The 20,781-nt window shown below is 41.8% G+C and overlaps 4 protein-coding genes across 4 annotated transcripts; 1 reads left to right on the top strand and 3 right to left on the bottom strand.

The window, feature by feature from the left end:
- Positions 1–239: 239 nt before the first annotated feature.
- Positions 240–2,854, top strand: CBG22156 (the record flags this gene model as incomplete). Its single annotated transcript, XM_002638883.1, has 5 exons — positions 240–340; positions 557–861; positions 935–1,017; positions 1,756–2,200; positions 2,598–2,854. 5 exons carry the CDS (start codon positions 240–242, stop codon positions 2,852–2,854), a joined length of 1,191 nt encoding a protein of 396 aa, XP_002638929.1.
- A 367-nt stretch (positions 2,855–3,221) lies between these two features.
- Cbr-pqn-88 lies at positions 3,222–4,077 on the bottom strand (the record flags this gene model as incomplete). Its single annotated transcript, XM_002638882.1, has 2 exons — positions 3,222–3,514; positions 3,753–4,077. The coding sequence occupies 2 exons, from the start codon at positions 4,075–4,077 to the stop codon at positions 3,222–3,224; spliced, it is 618 nt and encodes a 205-aa protein (XP_002638928.1).
- Positions 4,078–4,503: 426 nt separating this feature from the next.
- Positions 4,504–10,980, bottom strand: CBG25184 (the record flags this gene model as incomplete). Its single annotated transcript, XM_045241880.1, has 3 exons — positions 4,504–4,719; positions 5,397–5,804; positions 6,883–10,980. The coding sequence occupies 3 exons, from the start codon at positions 10,978–10,980 to the stop codon at positions 4,504–4,506; spliced, it is 4,722 nt and encodes a 1,573-aa protein (XP_045100496.1).
- Positions 10,981–12,550: 1,570 nt separating this feature from the next.
- On the bottom strand, positions 12,551–19,486 carry CBG22153 (the record flags this gene model as incomplete). The annotated part of the gene is made up of 5 exons (XM_045241875.1): positions 12,551–12,694; positions 13,364–14,120; positions 16,136–16,827; positions 17,410–17,870; positions 18,430–19,486. 5 exons carry the CDS (start codon positions 19,484–19,486, stop codon positions 12,551–12,553), a joined length of 3,111 nt encoding a protein of 1,036 aa, XP_045097496.1.
- Positions 19,487–20,781: the final 1,295 nt, after the last annotated feature.

Genomic DNA, 20,781 nt, shown 5'->3' with positions numbered 1-20,781 from the left:
TTTGATAATTTATTTACTTTAAACCAAAAAAAAACACTATTTTATATATAATTTAATTTTTCTGTAGAAATGAAGTAATTTTGGGATACCACGGTAGAGCGCATTTGCCAAAAAAAAAAACCGATAAAATGCGCGAAATCGCGTTCAGAATTATCTCAATGATGCAATCGCGCTCCATTGGACACTAATGGATACACACACGTCAGGAAGATGGCTATCGGCAGTTGTTTCAGGAAAAAATGAAAACTGGCCTTCTTGTGATTTCTAAGCAGAATTTTGCTGAAATACAGGATTTTTTGAAGTCTGCAAACGATTCTGGTGTGGAACGACTTTATGTGAGGTGAGTTTTCAATTTTTTCATTGAAAAATCGATTAAAAAACCGAAAAAATGGAAAGCCGAGAGTGGAGTCGGACCAAAAACTGTCAGTTCCAAAGACAAGCGTGTGCACAACTACACCACACGAGCCCATTGAGAGAGTCGTTAGAGAGGGCGTATAATAAGGGGCGTCGGTTCCGGGGAGCGACGCGGCGGCAAAATTTTTTTTTGAAATTTCAGATTATCAATTCCTCGAACTGATGATCAGATTTCAAAAATCTACCTTCTTTCCGCCAATTTGTGTCCAAAAGTCGATGTTCGGATCCTTGCAAAACCGCAGAATCCTTTGGAAACAGATGTACAGTTGTTTGGCTCCGAAAAACCTTTAGAAAGTTCTGGAAAAATCGAGAAAAAGTATAAAAAAGTAGTTTTGGGAGGCACATTCGATAGGCTACACAATGGACACAAAGTTTTGCTCAATAAGGCAATCGAGCTGGCTTCCGAGGAGATTGTCGTTGGAGTGACTGATAAGGAAATGATTATAAGTAGGTCAAATTTTTTTACTGGGATTAGTAAATCAAAAATGCTCTGAATTCAAAAATTGCGTTTTTTTTCCAGAAAAATCTCTATACGAAATGATCGAACCAGTGGAGTACCGTATGCGAAAAGTGGTCGAATTCGTGGAAGATGTTTCAGGAGAGGTTATCTTTGGAATTTTAGAAAAATGCTTCATCCTTTTTCAAATTCGTTGAAATGTTCAGAATATACTAAACGAGGTCAGAGCTTCATTTTTGTACTTGACAACTTTTTTTGAAAAATTCTCCCCAAGGAGATACGCCACCTGGAAGCGCCTCACTCCTCTTACAGACTGCAGCACATTTGGGGTCAAATCACTTCCACGTGGCGTACCTCCCCAGAACCGCATTTTGAGAAAAAGTTATCAACTACAAAAATGTAGCCCGATCTTTTTTTAGCATGCTCACAAAATTTCAGCAGAATCCAGAGTTTTTGAAATAGGTTCTGCCCACTTGAGCCGCCATTGAGCCGTTTCTAGGCCGCCCTTTTCGAATCTCAAAAAAAAAGACTGAAATGTGACTGATTTATCTGAAAATTTCAGAATATATTAATCAAGGCCAGAGCTTCATTTTTGTAATTTACAACTTTTTTGGAAAATGCGGCCCTGGGGAGGTACGCCACGTGGAAGTTGCCTCTTCTATTGGCGCAGACCGTTGCGCTAGGTGAAGCGGCGCCTTGTGAGTAGGTCACTTCCACGTGGCTGTTGTTAACTACGAAAATAAAGCTCTAGTTTTGTTTAGTATACTCAAAAGTTTACAGGAAAATCCGACAATTTTTAAGTGCTTTCTGAAAACTTTAAAATTGATATACCTCCCTCCAACTCCCACCACTGTGAGCAAACGCGATCTATCGAACCTTTTCAGGCCAAATGCACTACAGAGCCCATCATTGACCCGTATGGACCATCCATACGGATTCCAGACCTCGAAGCCATAATCGTATCAAGAGAGACTGTAAAAGGAGGAGACGCAGTGAACAAGAGACGTCTCGAAAATGGAATGAGCCAGTTGGAAGTGATTGTTGTGGAGTTGGTGGAAGGATCCGATGTGATTCTGAATGAAACAAAAATCTCGTCAAGCTCCAGAAGACGTGAAGATCTAGGACGTCTTCTGAAGCCTGTTCAGAATCCGAGGACTCCATATTTGGTCAATTTGAACGGTGGAAGTGGATCAGGGAAAGAGGAAATCGGAGAGATGCTGAAAGACAAAGCGGGAATTCAAGTTTTAAATTGGGATGAGATGTGTGAAGAAGAAAAGAGTCAAGTTTTGAAATTAGAAGCTTCCAGAATTTCCAAGGAGAAAGTTGTTGGTAAGGATTAATAAGGGGAAATGGGTCCTAACTTTGAGCTCAATTATCTCAGTTTCTGCAAAAGATATCAAAATGTAGTCAACTAACAAAATGTTGCTGATATCATGATAAACATTTTATCAATAGGTCACTTTTTGATATCTCTTGTAGGAGCTGAGATAATTAAGCTCGAAGTGCGCGCTGCTAGTTAGCTACGCGGTCGACGCCGTTGGTTGCGCGCCACCACTATATTTGCATTTTGAGCTCATTTATCTAGATTTCCATGAAAGATATTAAAAGTAATCAATTAACAAAATCTTGGTGATAACATGATAAACATTTTATCAGTTGATAACTTTTTGATATCTTTCACAGGAACCGAGATAAATTAAATCGAAAATTCTAGTTTTTATTTCAGTCCTTCTCTCCTCGGACCCTCTGGATTTTACCTCCGAAATCTGGTCCATCTTCCTTCCATCATTAGAAGCCATCAAAAGAATCATCGAGAAGAATCCGGAAATTTCAGAAGACGTCGCAAAGGAACGTCTTCAAGCTGAAATTCAGAATAAGGAGAGAATCGAGAAGTGTCACGTGGCATTTTGTGCACTTTGGAGTGAAAAGGAGACAAAGGAGCAGGTGGAGAGAGCTGTGGAGGAGTTGATGAAAAGAATTTGAATTACTATATTCCCTCTAATAGAATGGCACCCCCCTGCAGCTACTCTACTTTGACCTCAATTATCTCGATTCCAACAAAAAATATCAAAATTTTGTCAATTGATAAAATGTAGCTGATTTTGTGATTAACATTTTATCTGTTGACAATTTTTTGATATTTTTATAGGAACCGAGACAAATAAGCTCAAAGTATAGCACCTGCAAGGTGCCATTCCTCTCGGATAATTTATGAATTTTTTGGGTCGTTTTTATGTGATAATTAATTATGTGACAATTGAATATGTATCGTTTTTAAAAATGAAAAAAAAACTGTTTATTCAGAAGTCCAATTTGAAACTTAAAAAACATCAAAACTTAAAAGAAGTGTCTACTTTTTTCTCCCAAAAATTGGAGGCAATCGATTTGTTGGGAAGGCATTCGAAATCGGAAATCCTTGATTAACACCTTGCTGTCCGGAAGTTAATTGGCCTGATTGGACGAATTGTTGATTTTGGGAATTCTGAGAATTTTGATTTTGGAATCCCTGATTTTGAAATCCTTGATTTCCGAACTGTTGATTTTGATTTTGGTTTTGGTTCTGATTTTGAATTGCTTGATTTTGATTCAATGAAGAAGAAGCGTCGTTTTGGGATCCGAAGAAGTTTTGATTATTGTTTGGAGCTGGAAATTTGAAAATTTCTCAAAAAAAGAATCCTGAAGTTATCGTTTCCAATGCCGCCGCTTCTTTCTACAGGCGCCCCTTTTTATCCGCCCTCTCATGCATACCACTCGTAGCGCTCGTGTGGTGTAGTGGTCTACGCGCTTGGCTATGAAATTGACAGCTTTTGGTTCTACTCCGCGCCCCGACATTCTTCTTTTGTCGGCTTTTAATCGATTTTCAGGTTGACAAAAAACTTACGAAGAGTCTGGAAACTTTGTTGTTGTTGATTGTTTCCTCCGAAAAATCCACCACCATTCGAATTTTGGTTCAAATTTTGGTTATCCTGATTTTGAAATCCTCCATTACTATTGGCTCCAAAAAATGCTCCTGGCGTTGTAGACCCCTCGGCATTTCCAAAAAATCCATTTTGATTTTGAAGTCCCAAGTTCTGAACTCCGTCTTGATTATTCAACATTCCAAACGGATCTTCAGGAGTCGAGAAAGTGGGCGGAGCTTGAGAAGACGTCAGAATTGGCTGTGTCCACGTGGATGACACACAAATCAGAAGGAGAATAGGCAGCATCAGAAAATTGAAAATTTTTCAAAAAATTCAGTGTTTGTTGTAGAAAAATGAGCAATTGACACGACGACCTCTGTGGTGGGAGGGGTCTATTTGAACAGCTTCTAGGCTCCGCCCCCTGGGAGAGACAATAGAAAAATAATTTCTGCAGATGAATCATCATCATCACGAGTCCAGGGATCAGAATAATATTTTGGGATTTTTGGTTTAAAAAAAAAATATTTATTCATTTTCAAAAATTCAATCGGAAAAATAAAATTACACATACAGCTTCATATATAGAATTAATCAACAAAAAAAAAAGAAATAAGGCAACTTATGGTACTTTTTCATAAATAGATACATGTAATCAGTCATTTTGTGTTCATGTTGCACCATCGAAAATCGATAAGGGGGGTTTCAAAAAAATAAAGAAAAAATAGCTAAAAATTATGCTTCTGGCGTTCCATCCTTCTCATAGCGAGCCTTATTAAGATGAGCAAGCTTATGACGGGCCTCTCCGAGTTCTCGCTCCTTCCTGAGCACTTCTTCTTGAGCATCCATCACTTGAGCAATACCATTCACTAGTCTATCGGAGATGGCAATGTTGCGATCGTCACGAGCGATTCCTTGCTGCGCGGATTGGACCAAACGTTCGGCGGCGTTCTGGAATTGTTTTTTGTTGGTTACAAAAGCACGAAGATGCTGTCTAATACATTTGAATTTGGAGAATAGGTCAATCAAAAATAGAGCTTCATTTTTGTAGTTGATAACTTTTTAGTAAAGTTAGGTCCTGAGAAGATATGCCACGTAGAAGAGAGCCACCGCCGCCAAGCCAACAAGCGCTCTCAAAAGATGCCCCTCTTCCACGTGGCATATCTCCTCAGGACATAATTTTCCCATAACGTTGACAATTACTAAAATGAAGCTCTATTCTGGAGCTTTATTTTTGTAATTGATAACTTTTTCGTAAAACTTAGCCCTAGAGAGATATGCCACGTAGAAGTGAGGGTTCCTCTTGGCGCCGCAGCCGAACCAAATGGCGCCCAGAGGCTTGCAGCTCTTCCACGTGGAATATCTCCTCAGGACCAACATTTCGAGAAAAATTGTTAACTACCAAATGGAAGCTCTATTCTTGAGCTTCATTTTTGTAATAAACAGTTTTATGATAAATTTAGGTCCTGAGGAGATATGCCACTTGTAAGAGCTCCTACTTTTAGCGCGCGAGAAGTAGCGCTACTTGAACGTGGCATATCTCTCCAAGGAGAAGAGCTACAAAAAAGTTGTCAACTACAAAAATGAAGCTCTTTTGCTGTTTAGTACACATCTTCTCTTAAAAGTGCCACATTTTTAGTACTCACCCTAACAGCCTGTCCAGCAGCCTGTAACCTCCTGTTTGCCTGACTATCCGGATCAGCTTTCACATTACACGCTACCAACAATTGAGCGGTCGAGCTGGAGACCTGCTTGGCGGCACTGATCAATCTCTCTTCTGTAGTTTGTCCCTTCATCAAAGTGTTCGCAGCATCGCACAACTTATGCACAGACGCAACGACGACACGGGCGGCACTTGTCAGTCCTTCGGACCATTGATAGGTTCCTGATCCCGATGGACGTGTCTCGGTTCTTCCTTGCATTGCGAGCTCTCGTTGAGCACTTGTTGCGGCACGGACCAGAATGTGGACGGCGTTGGTGATGCCTTTCGCTGAGGCAATGATGTTCTCATCAAATTCGGCTTCGACGATTTCGTGCTGCAAAACATTAGTATTGAGCATTTAGAATTTTTCGATTTGTCTGAAAACTTTTGACTATACTAATCAAAACTAGAGCTTCCTTTTTGTAGTTGACCACTTTTTTGTAAAATTTGGTCCTGAAGAGATACGCCACGTGGAAGCGCCGCCCCTTTGGCGCCTATCGTCGCGTTAGTCGAGGCGGTGCCTTGGGAGTAAGTTACTTCCACGTGGCATATCTCCTCTGAGCCAAATTTTAGAAAAAAGTTGTCAACTACAAAAATGAAGCTCTCGTTTTGTTTAGTATACTCAACAAAATTTCAGAAAGATCCGACAAGTTTGAAGACCATTTTCATGGCGCTAAAACTGGGAGGCTTAAAATGTTTCAATTTTTTGCCTGCCTCAAGAATCAAAGCCCTAGATATCCGATTTTTTTTGTGCGATTACTTTTAAAAACTTACCCACCGTACCATTTTCATTAAATAATAATGATTCCAACCCAGCCGGCCGTCGATACGTCTAATACTTGAGTTACAACAATCATTATCAGATAACCCAAGAATATCAGACATATCAGCGGCCGGTGGGTGGAAGGAATACTGATTATAAGTATGTATAGTATAATAATAGCAGAAAATTGGTAGAATATAGACAAATAGGGAATACTCAAGTTCTCGATAAAATTTGAGTTTTTTTTTTAACTAAAAACAGATTTTTAGATCAGAAAAAAGACCAACTTTGAATGCCGAAAAAAACTATTGAAAATTTTTTAATTAGCCTCAAATTTTCAGAGTATGCTAAACAAGAATAGAGCTTCATTTTTGTAGTTGACCACATTTTTTTGAAATTTAAGCCTGAAGAGATATGCCACATGGGAGCGCCCAATCTTTAGACTCCGACCGTCGCGCTCTTCGAGGTAGTGCGTTGAGAGTAGATCACTTCCACGTGGCATATCTCATAAGAGCGCATTTGTACAAAAAAGTTGTCAACTACAAAAACAAAGCTCTTGTTTTGTTTAGTGTTGTCAAAAAATTTCAAAACACTCGGAACAATATAAAATAGTTTTCCAAGCAATCAAAGTGGACGAACTTTCACCTACCGTATTCTCTTGCACCGTCTGTCTTGGTCTCAGCTCTGCCAGCTTCAACGAGGCAGCTTCAATCGAGCTAGCCGCTCCCAACAGCTCATTCTCCGCCTGCGCGGCCGCCGAATCCATTTCCATGTGTCCATGTGGCACTCCAGTCATTTCATTACACAGCCCAACCAAATTGGACAGTGCCCGAGAAACTTCTCTAGAAGCATCTAGCAGAGTCTGCTTCGATTGCTCTTGTCCTGGTTTGCTAACCATTTGACCGTGAAGAGACACTAAAAGATCCTTGACCTTATCCGCCACATCTCTTCCCGAATCCAGCACCGCGTATCTCTGTTGTACAGTATCCGCTTCATTACTAATCGTTCTGATCACAGCAAGCAGTGACCTCACAGCGCTTCTTGACAAGTTGGCAACACCGATGATCTCCTCTTCAGTCTGTCCTCCTGCCATCACTCTCTTTGTAATCTCTGCCACGTGATCAGCACTTTGTTGAAGATTCTCGACTCTGATATCCGATGAAGCAGCGACGCCTTCATTGATATCATTGTCAAACTGACTCTTCTCGAATCCAATAGCTTCGATTGCTGCCTCCACAGCTCGTGTACCCTGTTGACTCTTCTCTTCCACTGCTGCAATCGTTCTCAGAAGACGTGACACGTTGCCAACCATAACCTTGGCGGCGTCCTTAAGATGTCCCATTGCTGGATGTTGAAGGGACAATCCAGAGGCATTCTTGGTGGCTTGAATGAGCGATGTGAGTGCTGCAGCCACGTCACGAACAGCATGGATCACGAGAACTTGACTCTCCGAATTGTCGGATGACAAACTGACAGCTCCAGATTTGACTGCATCGGATAGGTTGACAATGGTTCTGACTGCATTCTGGGCAGCAACTGCAAGTTGTTCCTGATTAGATGCTGCTCCTGCTACTAGAGCCTTGGTATCTTCTACCAATGCCTTTGCGGTCTTGATGATAGCATCCTTGTGAGCTGGGAACTTCCTGCCATCAGAAGAATTCAAAGATCCCGAAGTGGCAAACATAATAGTGGTATCCAAATCTCCGATAATTCCACTAACAGTGTTGGCTGCATTGATACAGGCTTGAGTTCCACGGGATGCTTGATGCAGGGCAGCGAGCACTTGATCGACTCTCTCCTCAACCAACGCGGCGTGTTGAATAAGCTGTCGTTGAATTCGCTCATCTTCGGGATGGGCACGTTTGTGTCCAGCAACTTGGACGGTGTCGATGCAGCTGGTTCCAAGGTTCTGAACGGCGAATTTGAGGCGAGATCCGATTTCTGCTTCTGGCAGAAGTTGGACAGCTACACGCAGATCTGTTGCAACCAATCGATACTTCTCACTGAGATTCAAGGCGGCAGATCCGAGATCCGTGGTATTCAGAGTTGGCATCTCAATTGCAGTTCTTCGGATGTCTTCCAAGCAAGCCGTCATTTTAGTCTGGGCTTCAGCAAACGAGGATCCATGCTGAGAAGTCATTGCAAGATCAGTGTTAGCAATCGAAGATGAGATAGTGTCCACCAATCCCTGAACTCCTCCTTGTTCACTAGAAACCTTGGCAATCGTTTGACGCATATCTCCGATTGCATGCTTCAAATTTCCAGCAGCGTCTTGAACATTGGCATGAGCGTGAACGGCATTTGGATTACCTCCGGACTCGCGGCTAGCAATCATCATTGCCAACTCAGCCTCCACCACTGTCTTACATTTATCAAACAGTTCGGTTTGTTGGTTGCTGTCTACAGTCATACCAGCGGCAAGGCAAGCAGCTTCGGCGAGATCTTCAACCATCCGACAGTGAAGTTGAACAGCTTTTGGAAGACGTTCTCCGTGTTCGACTGCAGCACTGTGAAGGTCATCAACTTTATCCTCGAGCTGGCTAGCAATGTGTTGGACTTGTTGAAGGAGCTGACGTTCGGCGTTAGCACCATGTTGTTGGACATTTCCACTAGCGTATGCATCCATTGCACTTCTTTCAACCTGTCCAGAGAGGGCTGAGAGTCTTCCGATAGCAGTTTCCAACTCGATTTGGCCTGGAGCAGCTTCATGAATTGCGCTGACAAGGCGCATGATGGAATCGGAAACTTCTCGACTGTTAACAGCCATTCTTTGCCATGTGGCCTCATCCTGTGGAGCTGATGCCCATGACTTGGCTGTATGAATCATCTGAGCACTGGAATCCAACATTTCGCGACTGGCTTGAAGAATCGGAAGTTGAGCGGTGCGTCCTTCATTCGAGATTGTTCCTTGGATAGCAGCGAAATCTGGCTTGTCAGCAAAATGAAGAAGTTGTTGAGCAACTTGACGAAGCTCTGAAGCACTTGTGGAGCAGCGGCTGTCGGCGTCTGGAACACGTTCGATATCTTTGAAAGCGTTGACTAGGCTGGAAGTCATGGTGGCCACTGATAAGGCGCATCCGACGAGGTGTTTCTTGACATTTGGATTCTGAGTTTTCTCGGAAGCCAGCCTGCATAGCTGGGCGAGCGATGAAGATTGTTTGGTGACTGAGGAAACTTCGGACATCAAATCGGTTCGATCCAAGTTTCTAGACTCGATTCTCTGGCACGAACTGTTAATGGATTCGACGATTCTAGCCACTTCAGATGAATCGATAAGGGCGGCACGTCCTGGAGAACTAGCTGGATGTGATGTTCCAACTAGGTAAGCAGAATGGGATGCCGATTCTGCTAACGAGCAGAGAGCATCTGCAGAGTTTCGAACGCTAGTGCAGAATCCTTCGGTATCATTGGCCTTGGCGTGTCTAGCCATTCCAGTCATCGCCTCTCCCAGTCTTCTGGATCCTTCTGACACTGATTGAAGCGATTGGAAGTATCCGTTATCGTTGAGTGGAACATTTGCTTGCTGTGTGACGTGGTAGACAGCTTGGATGCGTCGAAGAGCGGCGTCACATTCTCTCTGCCATCTGGAGTCTGCTTCGGGCTCAGAGAGCTCAACAAGCTGATTGACGACGGTGGCGAGTTCGCTTGTCTTCGATGTGAATTGCTGGGAGAGAGTCTGATCGTTGGGTCCACCAGTGATGCGAAGGGTCTCCAGGACACCAATAGATCCGCGTTGTGCTTCTTCAAGTCTATCCACAATTGCTGTCTTTGTATTGACATTTGCGTGACGTTGAAGCTGAGCAATCACCGAACCATGAAGATCACAGTAGGCTCGGACGAACACATCGACGGCTTCAGCGTTTTGTGGAGAACCAATTGTGATAACCAGCTGCGAGGTGGCTTCGCTGAACTTGTTGGCTGCCTGACGGACCTCCATTGCTCTCAAGTTCTTTGACGTCGATGCTCTCTGAATCTCTTGAATCGCACGCTCCACATGCTTGGTGTCTGGGAGGCAGGAGATGACTTGACGGAGATTGGTAGACACTGATTGAGCAGCTTCAGTGAGTTGAGAGACGTGACATTGCTCACGTACTCTATCGAAGACTCTTCCACAGTCATGAACAACAGAACGGGCGCTGACGATCAGTTTGTCGAGGGCAATGTCAGTACGGACGGTGACGATTTCGGTGACAGCGTCAGCAAAGTTACGAAGTCCTTGTGCTAGCTCGACAGCTGATGTGGCAACATAACGATCATCGTTAGAAGTGGTGGCTGCTGTGATCAATTGAGCGACACCAGATCCCACATTCGTTGTGGTAGCCATCAATTTCGAGCTAGTACTAAACGACGTCGCATGTGGAACTGGTGGAAGTTGATTGAGTTGTGCCTTCCTCTGCGTATTGATAAGCTGCTCGTCGAGCTCCTTGATCAGCTCCTCACTATGAAGAAGTTGTTGGGAGAAGTTGAGTTGTTGAGCGTCATTCACAGCGGTTCGAAGTTCAGCAAGTGATGTTCCTAGTCGGTTGGCAGACTGATCGAGGGAGGATGCCAAGTGAGTATCGGAGATCATTGGGACAGTGGTTCGGGCGGTTTCGAATAGTCTCACTGATGTCTCAAGAAGGTTGTATGAGTCTCGAATAAGACGAGATTGTGCTCGGAACTTGTCGGATGGTGTTTCAGAGCGTTGACTCTCGCGAATCGATGTGATGATTCTGGAAAAATACACTTTTGAAGAGGAAGGGGTCATAGTCAGGAAACTTAAGATCCTAATTGTGAGGTCTATAGTATTCTTAGGAAGCCAAAAAGAGCCAAAAAGACAACTGGCCAGCTGTCAAAATTACCTAGTTCGGTACCTAGTATCAATGTCATACAGCTGCTGTAAAGAAGCATAAAGCAGCTGGAAATGTAAGGTTCAAGTTTTTGGATATTGCTCAGACTTCAGAGCTCAGAATTCAAAGACCCCATTTTTAGCCACTATTTCAGCAGTCTGAAAATCAAGTTCATACTTTTTAGATTGTCTTTTAATATTCAGAGTAGACTAAATAAAACCAGAGCTTCATTTTTGTAGTTGACAACTTTTTTGTAAATTTCGGTCCTGAAGGGATAAGCTACGTGGAAGTGTGGTTATTATTCTTAGCGCCAAAACTTGAGCGATATTCAATGTAGCTTAGCTTGCGTAGCTCAAAAAGTACAGTTTTGTGTTAACTACAAACGTATAGAACAAAAATAGAGCTTCATTTTTGTAGTTGACCACTTTTTTGTAAAACATAAGCCTGAAGAGATATGCCACGTGGAAGTGTGGGTACCTCGAGGCGCCGACGCCGCTCATGCAGCAAGAGCGTGCTGGAGAAGTAAGGTACGTACACGTAGCATATCTCTTTAGGCTTAAATCTTACAAAAAAGTTGTCAACTGTAAAAATGTAGCTCTAGATTTAATTGACACAAATTAAAAGTTTCAAAATTTTAAAAGCTTTTCTCGCAACTATTGTAGGCTGTCCAATCTCGTAATCCACTTTTCTAGTTAATTAGACCTATCAAACTTTTGACTCTAATTATCTCGATTCCTAGTACAAATACAAAAAAGAAATTAACTAATAAAATGTGTAAAATTTAATTTTACACAATTCACTAGTTAAAAATTTTTGCTATCTCCTATTTGAAGCCACCTATATCTTATTTGAAGTCATTCCCTTACCCTGGCACATGTTCCGCGGTTCTGGTCGACTCGAAAACCAGTTTCTCATTGTAGGTGCGATTCTCGATGACATCCTGAAAAAAATAATTTTAGTGAAACTTTTTGACCTATTATATTTTAAATGTCAACTCCATTCAATTAGTTAGAGCTCAAAAAGTTAGTATCAATTCCAAAAAATTCATTTTTTTAGTTCATTAGAAGAGAAGAGCAAGAAAAAAAAAAGAAACCGAAAGAAAACATTTGTGTGGTGGGTACAGTAGTACGTCGAGGGGGTGACAGAGTTCACCACCGCCAGCCAAAAATCGATATGTTTCAAAATAAAATTTCAGAAGACGTTCCTCTCACACTGCACTCTCATCAACCACTTACGAAGCAGCTTGCCGATCAGGGGACCAAGATTTTTAGAATTTTCAGTGAACAGACTTTTCGATGATATATAGATTTATTGATTTTTGGATTTTACAAAAAATGTATTTTGAAGGGCAGTAGTAGAAACATGGGCAAGACAGATATGATGTCGATATTTTTTTTTGGTTTTTTTTCTAGTCAAAATCTAGAAATAGTGCACTGGAGCGCACTTGCCAAAAAGGCGGGAAATTCAAAATTTTCAAAATAAGGGCTCTTAACGAATACGTAAGATAGTGTGTGAATCATCGACTAGAAGCTGTTCAGTGGTCTCTGTACGTTTGTGCTCTTGCTGCTTCTTCTGCAAAAATGCTCCATGGAGAATCGGAGGCTCCGCCCACACCCCTCTCGTGTACACTGACTCCGCCCCCAAATCATCACAAATTATTTTCAAATTTGTCTCATTTTGAACACTCACACACTCACTCACACTTTTTTTTCGGGATTTTTGAATGTTTGGAATTTTTGGAATTTTTAAAAAATTCAAAAATCTCATTGTAGCGCCAAAACTTGAACATTTTTGTTATCAGATTCAAAATTTTATAAATTTTGAAGCATTTGAAATTTTATAGTAACTTTATCTAGCTATCCATAGCTTTAGCATTTGCGTCATTTCAGCTCAAAGGGCACCTCAACTGTGACCTAAATTATCTCGGCCCCTCTAGCATTTATCAAAATTTTGTCAACTGATAAAATGTTTACCATACTATCAGCAACCTTTTACTATTTGACCACTTTTTGATACCTATTACGGAAATCTAGATAATTGAGCTCAAAGTGCAAGTATCATGATGGCGCAACCAACGGCGCCGACCGCTTGGCGCCACTTTCAGCTCAATTATCTCGACTTCCATTAGAGATACAAAAAATCTGTCAACTAATAAAATATTTATCATATTATCAGCAACATTTTATTAGTTGACCGCATTTCGATATTTTTCAGGGGAACCAAGATAAACTGGTTTGAAGTTAGAGGGTCTTAATACTACGGCAGCTACAATCTATACTTTGAAAAAAGTTTGAAGCTCACCTTGGTCGAATTAGCTGCGGATATCGTCTGCGTAGCATCATAGGCGGTCTGCTTAGCAGCCTGCTCCAATCGCTGCATGATATGTTGCTCCTGTTGCTCTTTTGTCGTTTCATTGGTCACTTTTCCCAGATTCTCAGCAGCCGTTCTCAGAGCATATTCAGTTTCCACATGGCGTGGCTGGGATTCAGCTTGCTCAGTGGCCAAAATCATTTCAGATGTGGCATGAGCAACCTTGGCAGCAGCATCGAGAAGACGGTCACGATGCTCTGGTCTCTGATGAGCTTCGTGTTGGAATTGCTCAGTGAGCAGTTGACTGTGTCGGACAACCTTACGAGCTTCTCTAGTAAGATCCTCACTAGGTCCCTGATGAACAACCATTCGATTGGTTCTTCTCAAAACTTCATTATACATCTCTTCCTCCTTTCTTCTAGTTGTCATCGTCTTTGGTGAGCACTTGGCGTGCTCCAAAAGACTATCCAAAGCGCTTGTGACTTGACGGGCGGCCTCGTGGATATCGGTAAGGCTCGATTGTTGATAGACGGCGTGTTCGGCGTCGTGAAGAAGGTTGTTGACGGATTGAGAGACTTCTGTGGCAGCTGTGGTGAGTTGTTGCTGGCAGGCGTTGTTGTCGATGGTTGGGGCAACGACTCTGGCGCAGGCGACGAGTTGGGATGTGGCGAATGCACATTTTGTTGCTGACTGGATGACACGCTCTTGGACTTGTGGCTCTTCGCAGTCGGCAGAGATTGTCTTGGCGCTGAAAATGGGAAAATTTAGATTTGAAAGTGGGCGGCAGCTTAGAAACGGCTCAATGGCGGCTCATGCAGGACCTATTTCAAAGACTGCAAAGGAACTTTTAAACTTTTTGAAGATTGCTGAAAATGTCAAAATATACTAAACCGAAATAGCTTCATTTTTGTAGTTAACAACTTTTTGGAAATTTTGATCCTGAAGAGGTACAACACTTTAAAGCGACCATATCTTTTGGCGCCGACAGTCGCGCTAGTGGCGGCAGTGCCTAGAGGTACCCTCATTTCCACGCGGCGTATCTCTTCAAGCTTAACTTTTACGAAAACCCTGTCAACTACAAAAATGAAGCTCTAGTTTTGCTTAGTCTAACCTATAACGTTTAAATGAATATAAACAAATTTAAGCAACTTTTGTAGGCTCCTAAAATCAAAAGTCTGAAAATCCCAAAAAAAAAATCTTTCAAACCCTTTAAAATGCCTCCTATTCAACGACTGTGTCGACGCAGTGCTGCTCGTCGAGCCACCCGACCAACTGACACTTCCACACTTTTTCAGTGGAAGTGTCCCACCACCCCGACGGAGTGTTCCAGAAGGCGTCCGCAGTGGTGGGCGGGGCGTAGTGCCAGTATAGTAATTAAATATGTGCACATCGCTAACAATAGTCGGTGGCGGTTGTGTGGGTAGTGTTCTCGTTTTCATTTTTTAAACGAAAAGAGGAGAATATAAGTATCAGGAGGAAGCAGAATATATCTTTTTGAAGTGTATCAAAAAGAAATAGAGGAGGGGGGAGGGATATTGATGATATTATCTTATTCTTCTTCTTCGTCTTCTTCTTCTGATGACATAAGCATCAGAAGGGTGGGGTCCATCCTCTAGCTACGCAACACAACAGGTTCTCCTGGATATCAAAAGATTCTCCTCTTTTTTTGTAAATGTCTTAGTGATGGGATAATTAGAGGGATGGAATGGATGATAAAAGAGAGAGGGGAGGAGGGATTAATGGAAGCTTATTGAGTTGGAAGTAATCGACAAAAGTTAGGTGGAAATGCAAATAGAAGACTTTAATCATCATTATCTAAGTCATTAAAAAATAAAAAAGAATTTGAGACTTGAGAGGAATCGAACTTTGGTCTCTGGATTGATAGTCTAGCTTACTAGCCACTAGACTGTCCGGGCGCGCAGAGGCTTCCCCGGTTGTCGGCCGTGAGTATACTAGCTACTAGGTCAAGGGCGTCGGCTGCCCGCCGAGCCGGCCTACCGGCTAGTAGGCTTGTCTTTCAATCGAGAGACCAAAGTTCGATTCTCTCCTAGTCGCAAACTCTTTTGCTTTTTTTATGAGCTGAAATATGATGAGGAAAGTTGATTTACAGCCTCCCCGAAAAGTTGGAAAATATTGACATTTCAAAAAATTTGAAAAATGTGGAAACTTGAAATTTTCGAATATTTAGACTCAAAAAGTTAAATTTTTGAAGCACATGAAAGTTTTGGGTGATTTCAATACATATATAGCAACTCTATCTGGCTATCCAGCTTTAGCCTTCGTGCCATATTTTCTCAACGGGCACCTTAACTTTGACCTAATTTATGTGAGAGATATCAAAAAGTGGTCAACTGATAAAATGTTTGTCACATTATCAGCAACAATTTATCAGTTGACTACTTTTCAATATCTCTCACGGAGATCTAGATATTTGAGCTCAAAGCTCAACTGTAGTAGTGGCGCAACAGAGGGCGCCAACAGCTCGACTCGCATTCAGCGTCCACTTTGAGCTCAATTATTTCGACTCCCATTAGAGATATAAAAAATTTGTCACTTAATAAAATGTTGGTCATTTCATTCAGCATCATTTTGTTAGTTGACCAATTTTTGATATCTTTCACAGGAAGCGAAATAAATTGGATCCAAGTTAGAGGGTCCTACTACTACTACGGTAGATCAAAGTCTCAAATTATTTTCCCTTATTTATGAGCTAAAGGATGATGAGCAATTTCGATTTAAGCCTTTTAAAGTCCCCAAACTAACCACAAAACCAATTGCGCTGTCGATGTGGCGACATGCTTGGCCCTTTGCACCAAATAATCATCATACTGTTGTTGATGTTGACTTGGTGGATCCATCGAATTGATCACTTGCTGTGAGAACTCTCCAACTCTTCCGGCCGCTGTGAACACCTTGTTTCGACGCTCATTCTGTTCTGGGTTCACCGCTGTCAAGAAGTCTCCGAAAGCTCCACAGAGCAACTTAGTGGCCTGCACCAAGTCTCCACGCTCTTCTCGTTCCATGAACGCTCCAAGATCTCTGACATTTCGAGAAACGTCTGGAAGGTTGGAGCCAATTGTGGCGATGGCCGAACCCACACGGTCGTCGTATTCCTCGACCGCCGTCCATTGAACAACTTGAGCTGTTGCGGCTCCCATTGCGGCCAATCTCTCATTCACATTCTCCTTATTAACCGCCTTCTGCTCCTCCATCCATCTGTTGGCTGAGAGGTCATCGTTGAATCTTGGAATATCGATTTGTGGCTCCGCCTCGAGCTCTTCTTCAGCCTGCTCGACAGTTCGGATAGTGGCCTCGATGGTTCCGATTAGAGCGCGTTGTGGATGTTGATACATGTCTTGATAGCGAAGGCGTTGAGCCTGGAAATCATTATTATCAATAGAGCGAATTTGAAAATCATTGGAACCTAAATCTTCAAAAATGGGGAACCAAAAAAACTTGAACTAAAATAACTTCTTCCAAAGGGATTTGAAAAAACAGGACCAATACAAAAAGCTTGGGATACCTATTATTTGTTATACACCCAGCTTGTTTTCACCACCTGGAATACCGTTCTTGAGAAAAATTAAAAAATCTGTACACTAAACAGAACTAGACCTTTAATTTTGTAGTTAACACTTTTATTGTGAAATTTGACCCAAAGGAGATATGCCACGTGGAAGGCATCATCCGCCTCCCAGTCGACCAGCGCTCTCAGCGAAGGCTGAATTCCACGTGGCGTATCTGGCTAGGATCAAATTGTTGAGAAAAGTGGTCAATTACAAGATTAAAGCTTCATTTTTGTTGATTGCGACTTTTTTCTAAAATCAAACCCCGAGAAGATATGCCAGGGTTTAAGAGCAGGCACCTCTTGGCGACGGCGCCTCGCGGCATACACACTTCTACGCGGCATATCTTCTCAGGGCCTAATTTTACCAAAAATATGTTTACTACAAAAATAAAGCTTTATTTTTACTAAGTCCAATCTGAAATTTTCAAAAGAAGTGGTCAAGTTTGAACTACTTTTGTAGGCAACTCACTCTAGCCAACTCCTGAGATGTGATCTCTCCACTAACTGCTCCATACTGTGCTCCATTGATACCGTAACCCTGTCCACCTTGTGGCGTTCTGAGCACACCGCGAACAGCAACGAGACCATCCTGAGCATGCTGTCCATTTCCAATTTGTCCATGTGCCACAAGGGTAGCCTTGGCCGGTGCAACCATATCCTCCAACATTGTAGATCCCTCGTCTCCTTCGATTCCTTGATGATCCTGAGTTCTCTTCTTCTTGAGGATGATATCCACGTATCCTTGAATCAGTTGAGCAATCTTTTCTCCGTCGGTGGTCTGTACGGAGTAGTATCCATCTTGATAGTCTCCAAAATCCAGTGTAAAACATTTTGGAGATGGAACCCAACGACGGACTTGTTCCAATGGCCATTCCTTGAGGATTTCTTTGGTTTTCTCGTCGACTCTCATTACGCTTTCTTTGTTGACACCTAAAAAAAAACAATTATTTTTGAAAATCGTTGAAGCTTTAAGTTGAACTTTAAGTTAAAGCTTCAAGTTACCGTAAACACTGCCCACCCAAACCTTCAACTATGAACCATATATCTCGGTACCTGTCGAAGATATCAAAAAGGATATCAAAAAGATATCAAAAAGGGGTTACCGGATAAAATGTTTATCATAGTATTATTAATATTTTATTAGTTGACTACTTTTTGGTAGCTTTCACAGGAAATGAGGTAATTGAGCTCAAAGTGCAAGTATAGTGGTGGCGCAACCAACGGAGCCGACCGCGTGGCTCACTAGCAGCGCGCGCTTTGAGCTCAATTATCTCGATTTCTGTAAAAGATATCAAAAAGTTTTTAACTAATAAAATGTTTCTGATATTATGATAAACATTTTTTTAGTTGACTACTCTTTGGTATCTTTTACAGGAACCGAGATATATGATTTCAAAGTTAGCGGTTCAAGTGGCCTTCCCGTAGTGTTTACGGTATGTTAAGCTTTTAGTTAAAACAATAAGTTAAAGAAGTAAATAAAATAACTTACCCAAAAGTCTCGGCACCAACTTATTCTTTCCTGGAAGCTTCTCCTTGACAACAAAGAATGTGACTCCATAGGTCTTCAATCCTCTACACAAGTGCACATACTTGCTCTTCGCATCCAACTCGGACGTTCCAGAAAGTTCTTTGTACATCGCCACCACCTTCTTCTCATTATCCTTATTCTTGGCATACTCCTTCGGCAGCACATCTCGCCCATCCAAATGGAACTTTGGTTTATCATGTGGAAAATCACCATATTGAATGTGAGACTGAAGTGCTCCCAACTCTAATGCCTTCTCTTTTTCGACTGGATGAAGTCCTCGAAGGATACCATCACGACATTGGACATAGAGAAGATTCAATTGGACTGGATCCCGGCTGTCTACATTGGAATCCGAGAAGAAGTATTTGCGTCTGAGGACAAGTGTCTCTTCCTCCGAAATCGCCTGCTCTCTCAACGTCTTCTGATGGTCCAACCATGGGAGTTCCTCATCAGTATGAAGTTTCTTTCTAAGTTCCTCCATCTTAGCCTCATCTTTTCTTCTCATTGTTCCATAAACTCCACCGCCTCTATCCGAACTTCTAGCTCGGTTTTCTTGATTCTTCAAATTCCACGTGGATCCTCCACCTCCTCCATCTCTTCCATTCTGCATCAGAATGTCATCCCGAACCAGTGAATACTCTTCATAGTTGGAAATTCCAATTTTGTTACAAACTGTCATCATCAACTGGGACACTGGTTGCGACTCATCGACACTGATAGTTTTAACGGCTCCATCCAACATTCTGACTTTCAGAAGTCGAATCTTTCGCTTATATTCAATTTCGTCTTTGCTTCTGACCAGATAGTGCTCGAAACTTCTACCATTGTCCATCCAGATCGATTTTGTTGGCTCGTTTCCGATACGGAATAGACCGTATTCGTGTGCATTCGTGTCCGTCATTCCGAATTTTTCTCTAATCAGTTTAATAGCATCGTATACCAGGGTGGACGGATCGAACTGCATCATCTTCTTGATTCCCTTCTCCTGACAGGAGACTGTCAGACTCAGGACACCCATTTTGATCTGGAATTTCAAAAAAATTGTTTTGGGGAAATTGGCAGGAATTTGAATTTGAAAAAAAAGAAAGTGGGAGAAAACGTTCATAGTGACAACTTGAGCTAGTTGGAAATAGATTAGCAAGTTGTGGAACATGTGTTACAGCTGTGGGGTAGAAAAGGAATAGTATGGGAAATTGAGAGAAAGACACTTTTTATGGTGACTTATTTCACCGGACACAGCAGGAGAATGAGACAAGGAAAAGGAGCCGGCTAATTAGCCCATCATATACATACACTTTGAGCTCAATTATCTCGGTTTCTAAAAGAGCTTTCTAAAACTTGTTAATTAATAAAATGCTTATCAGGTTATCAGCAACATTTCATTAGTTGACCAAAATTTGATATCTCTGACAACGACCGAGATAATTGAGCTCAAAGTGCACGTATATAGAAGTGAAGGAAAAGGGGGCGGAGCCAATAACCACTCACTTTTGGATGAAAAGCTAGTTCAAAATTATCGAATCATCATGAAAATTTCAAAGTAGAACAAACAAAAATATGGCTTCATTTTTGTAGTTAACAACTTAATTGTGAAATTTGGTCTCGAGGAGATATGCCACGTGGAAGTGATCTACTCTCAAAACACTGCGACGACCAGCGCGAAAGTCGGCGCCTAAAGATGGCATCGCTTCCACGTGGCGTATCTCTTCAGGACCAAATTTTACGAAAAGTTGTCAACTACAAAAATGAAGCCCTAGTTTTGATTAGTCTATTCTGAAATTTTTAGAAAAATCTAAAAAGTTTGAAACAGGCCGGCCACGCCCTCTTGAGCCGTCATTGAGCCGTTTCCAGGCCGCCCGCTTTGAAGTAGTCTATCTCGCGTAGCTCAACTCGCACAAACATAGTGTTAATTACAAAAATGTAAAACAACAATGGATTTTTGATTTTCTAGTTTACTGCTTTTTTGTAAAACGCTATTCTGAAGAGATATGCGCCTTTAAAGTCGGTACGCGCACCTGGTGAAGCTAGAAAGCCATCTTTAAAGACGCATATCTCCAAAATCCAAAGAGTTACAAAATAGTTGTCAACTACAAAAATGATAATTTGTTTTCGTTTTATTTACTCTGAGATTTTCAGATAAATCCGTTAATTGTCAATGGCCTTTGGAAAGCATTAAAGTTAAAGTCATTTACTAAAGACGTTGTCACTTCCCGGAAAAAAAAACATAGGCTCCGCCCACTTCTTAAAGCTTTCAAAAAATCGATAAGGTGTTGAAAGACACATACAAAAAGAAGCAAAGAAGTATCTATACAA

Source organism: Caenorhabditis briggsae (assembly GCF_000004555.2).
Source record: "Caenorhabditis briggsae complete genome, chrI, whole genome shotgun sequence".
Taxonomy (NCBI): Eukaryota; Metazoa; Nematoda; class Chromadorea; order Rhabditida; family Rhabditidae; genus Caenorhabditis; species Caenorhabditis briggsae.
Note: the sequence above shows the minus strand (reverse complement) of the source record. Positions and strands in the feature narration are given on the sequence as shown.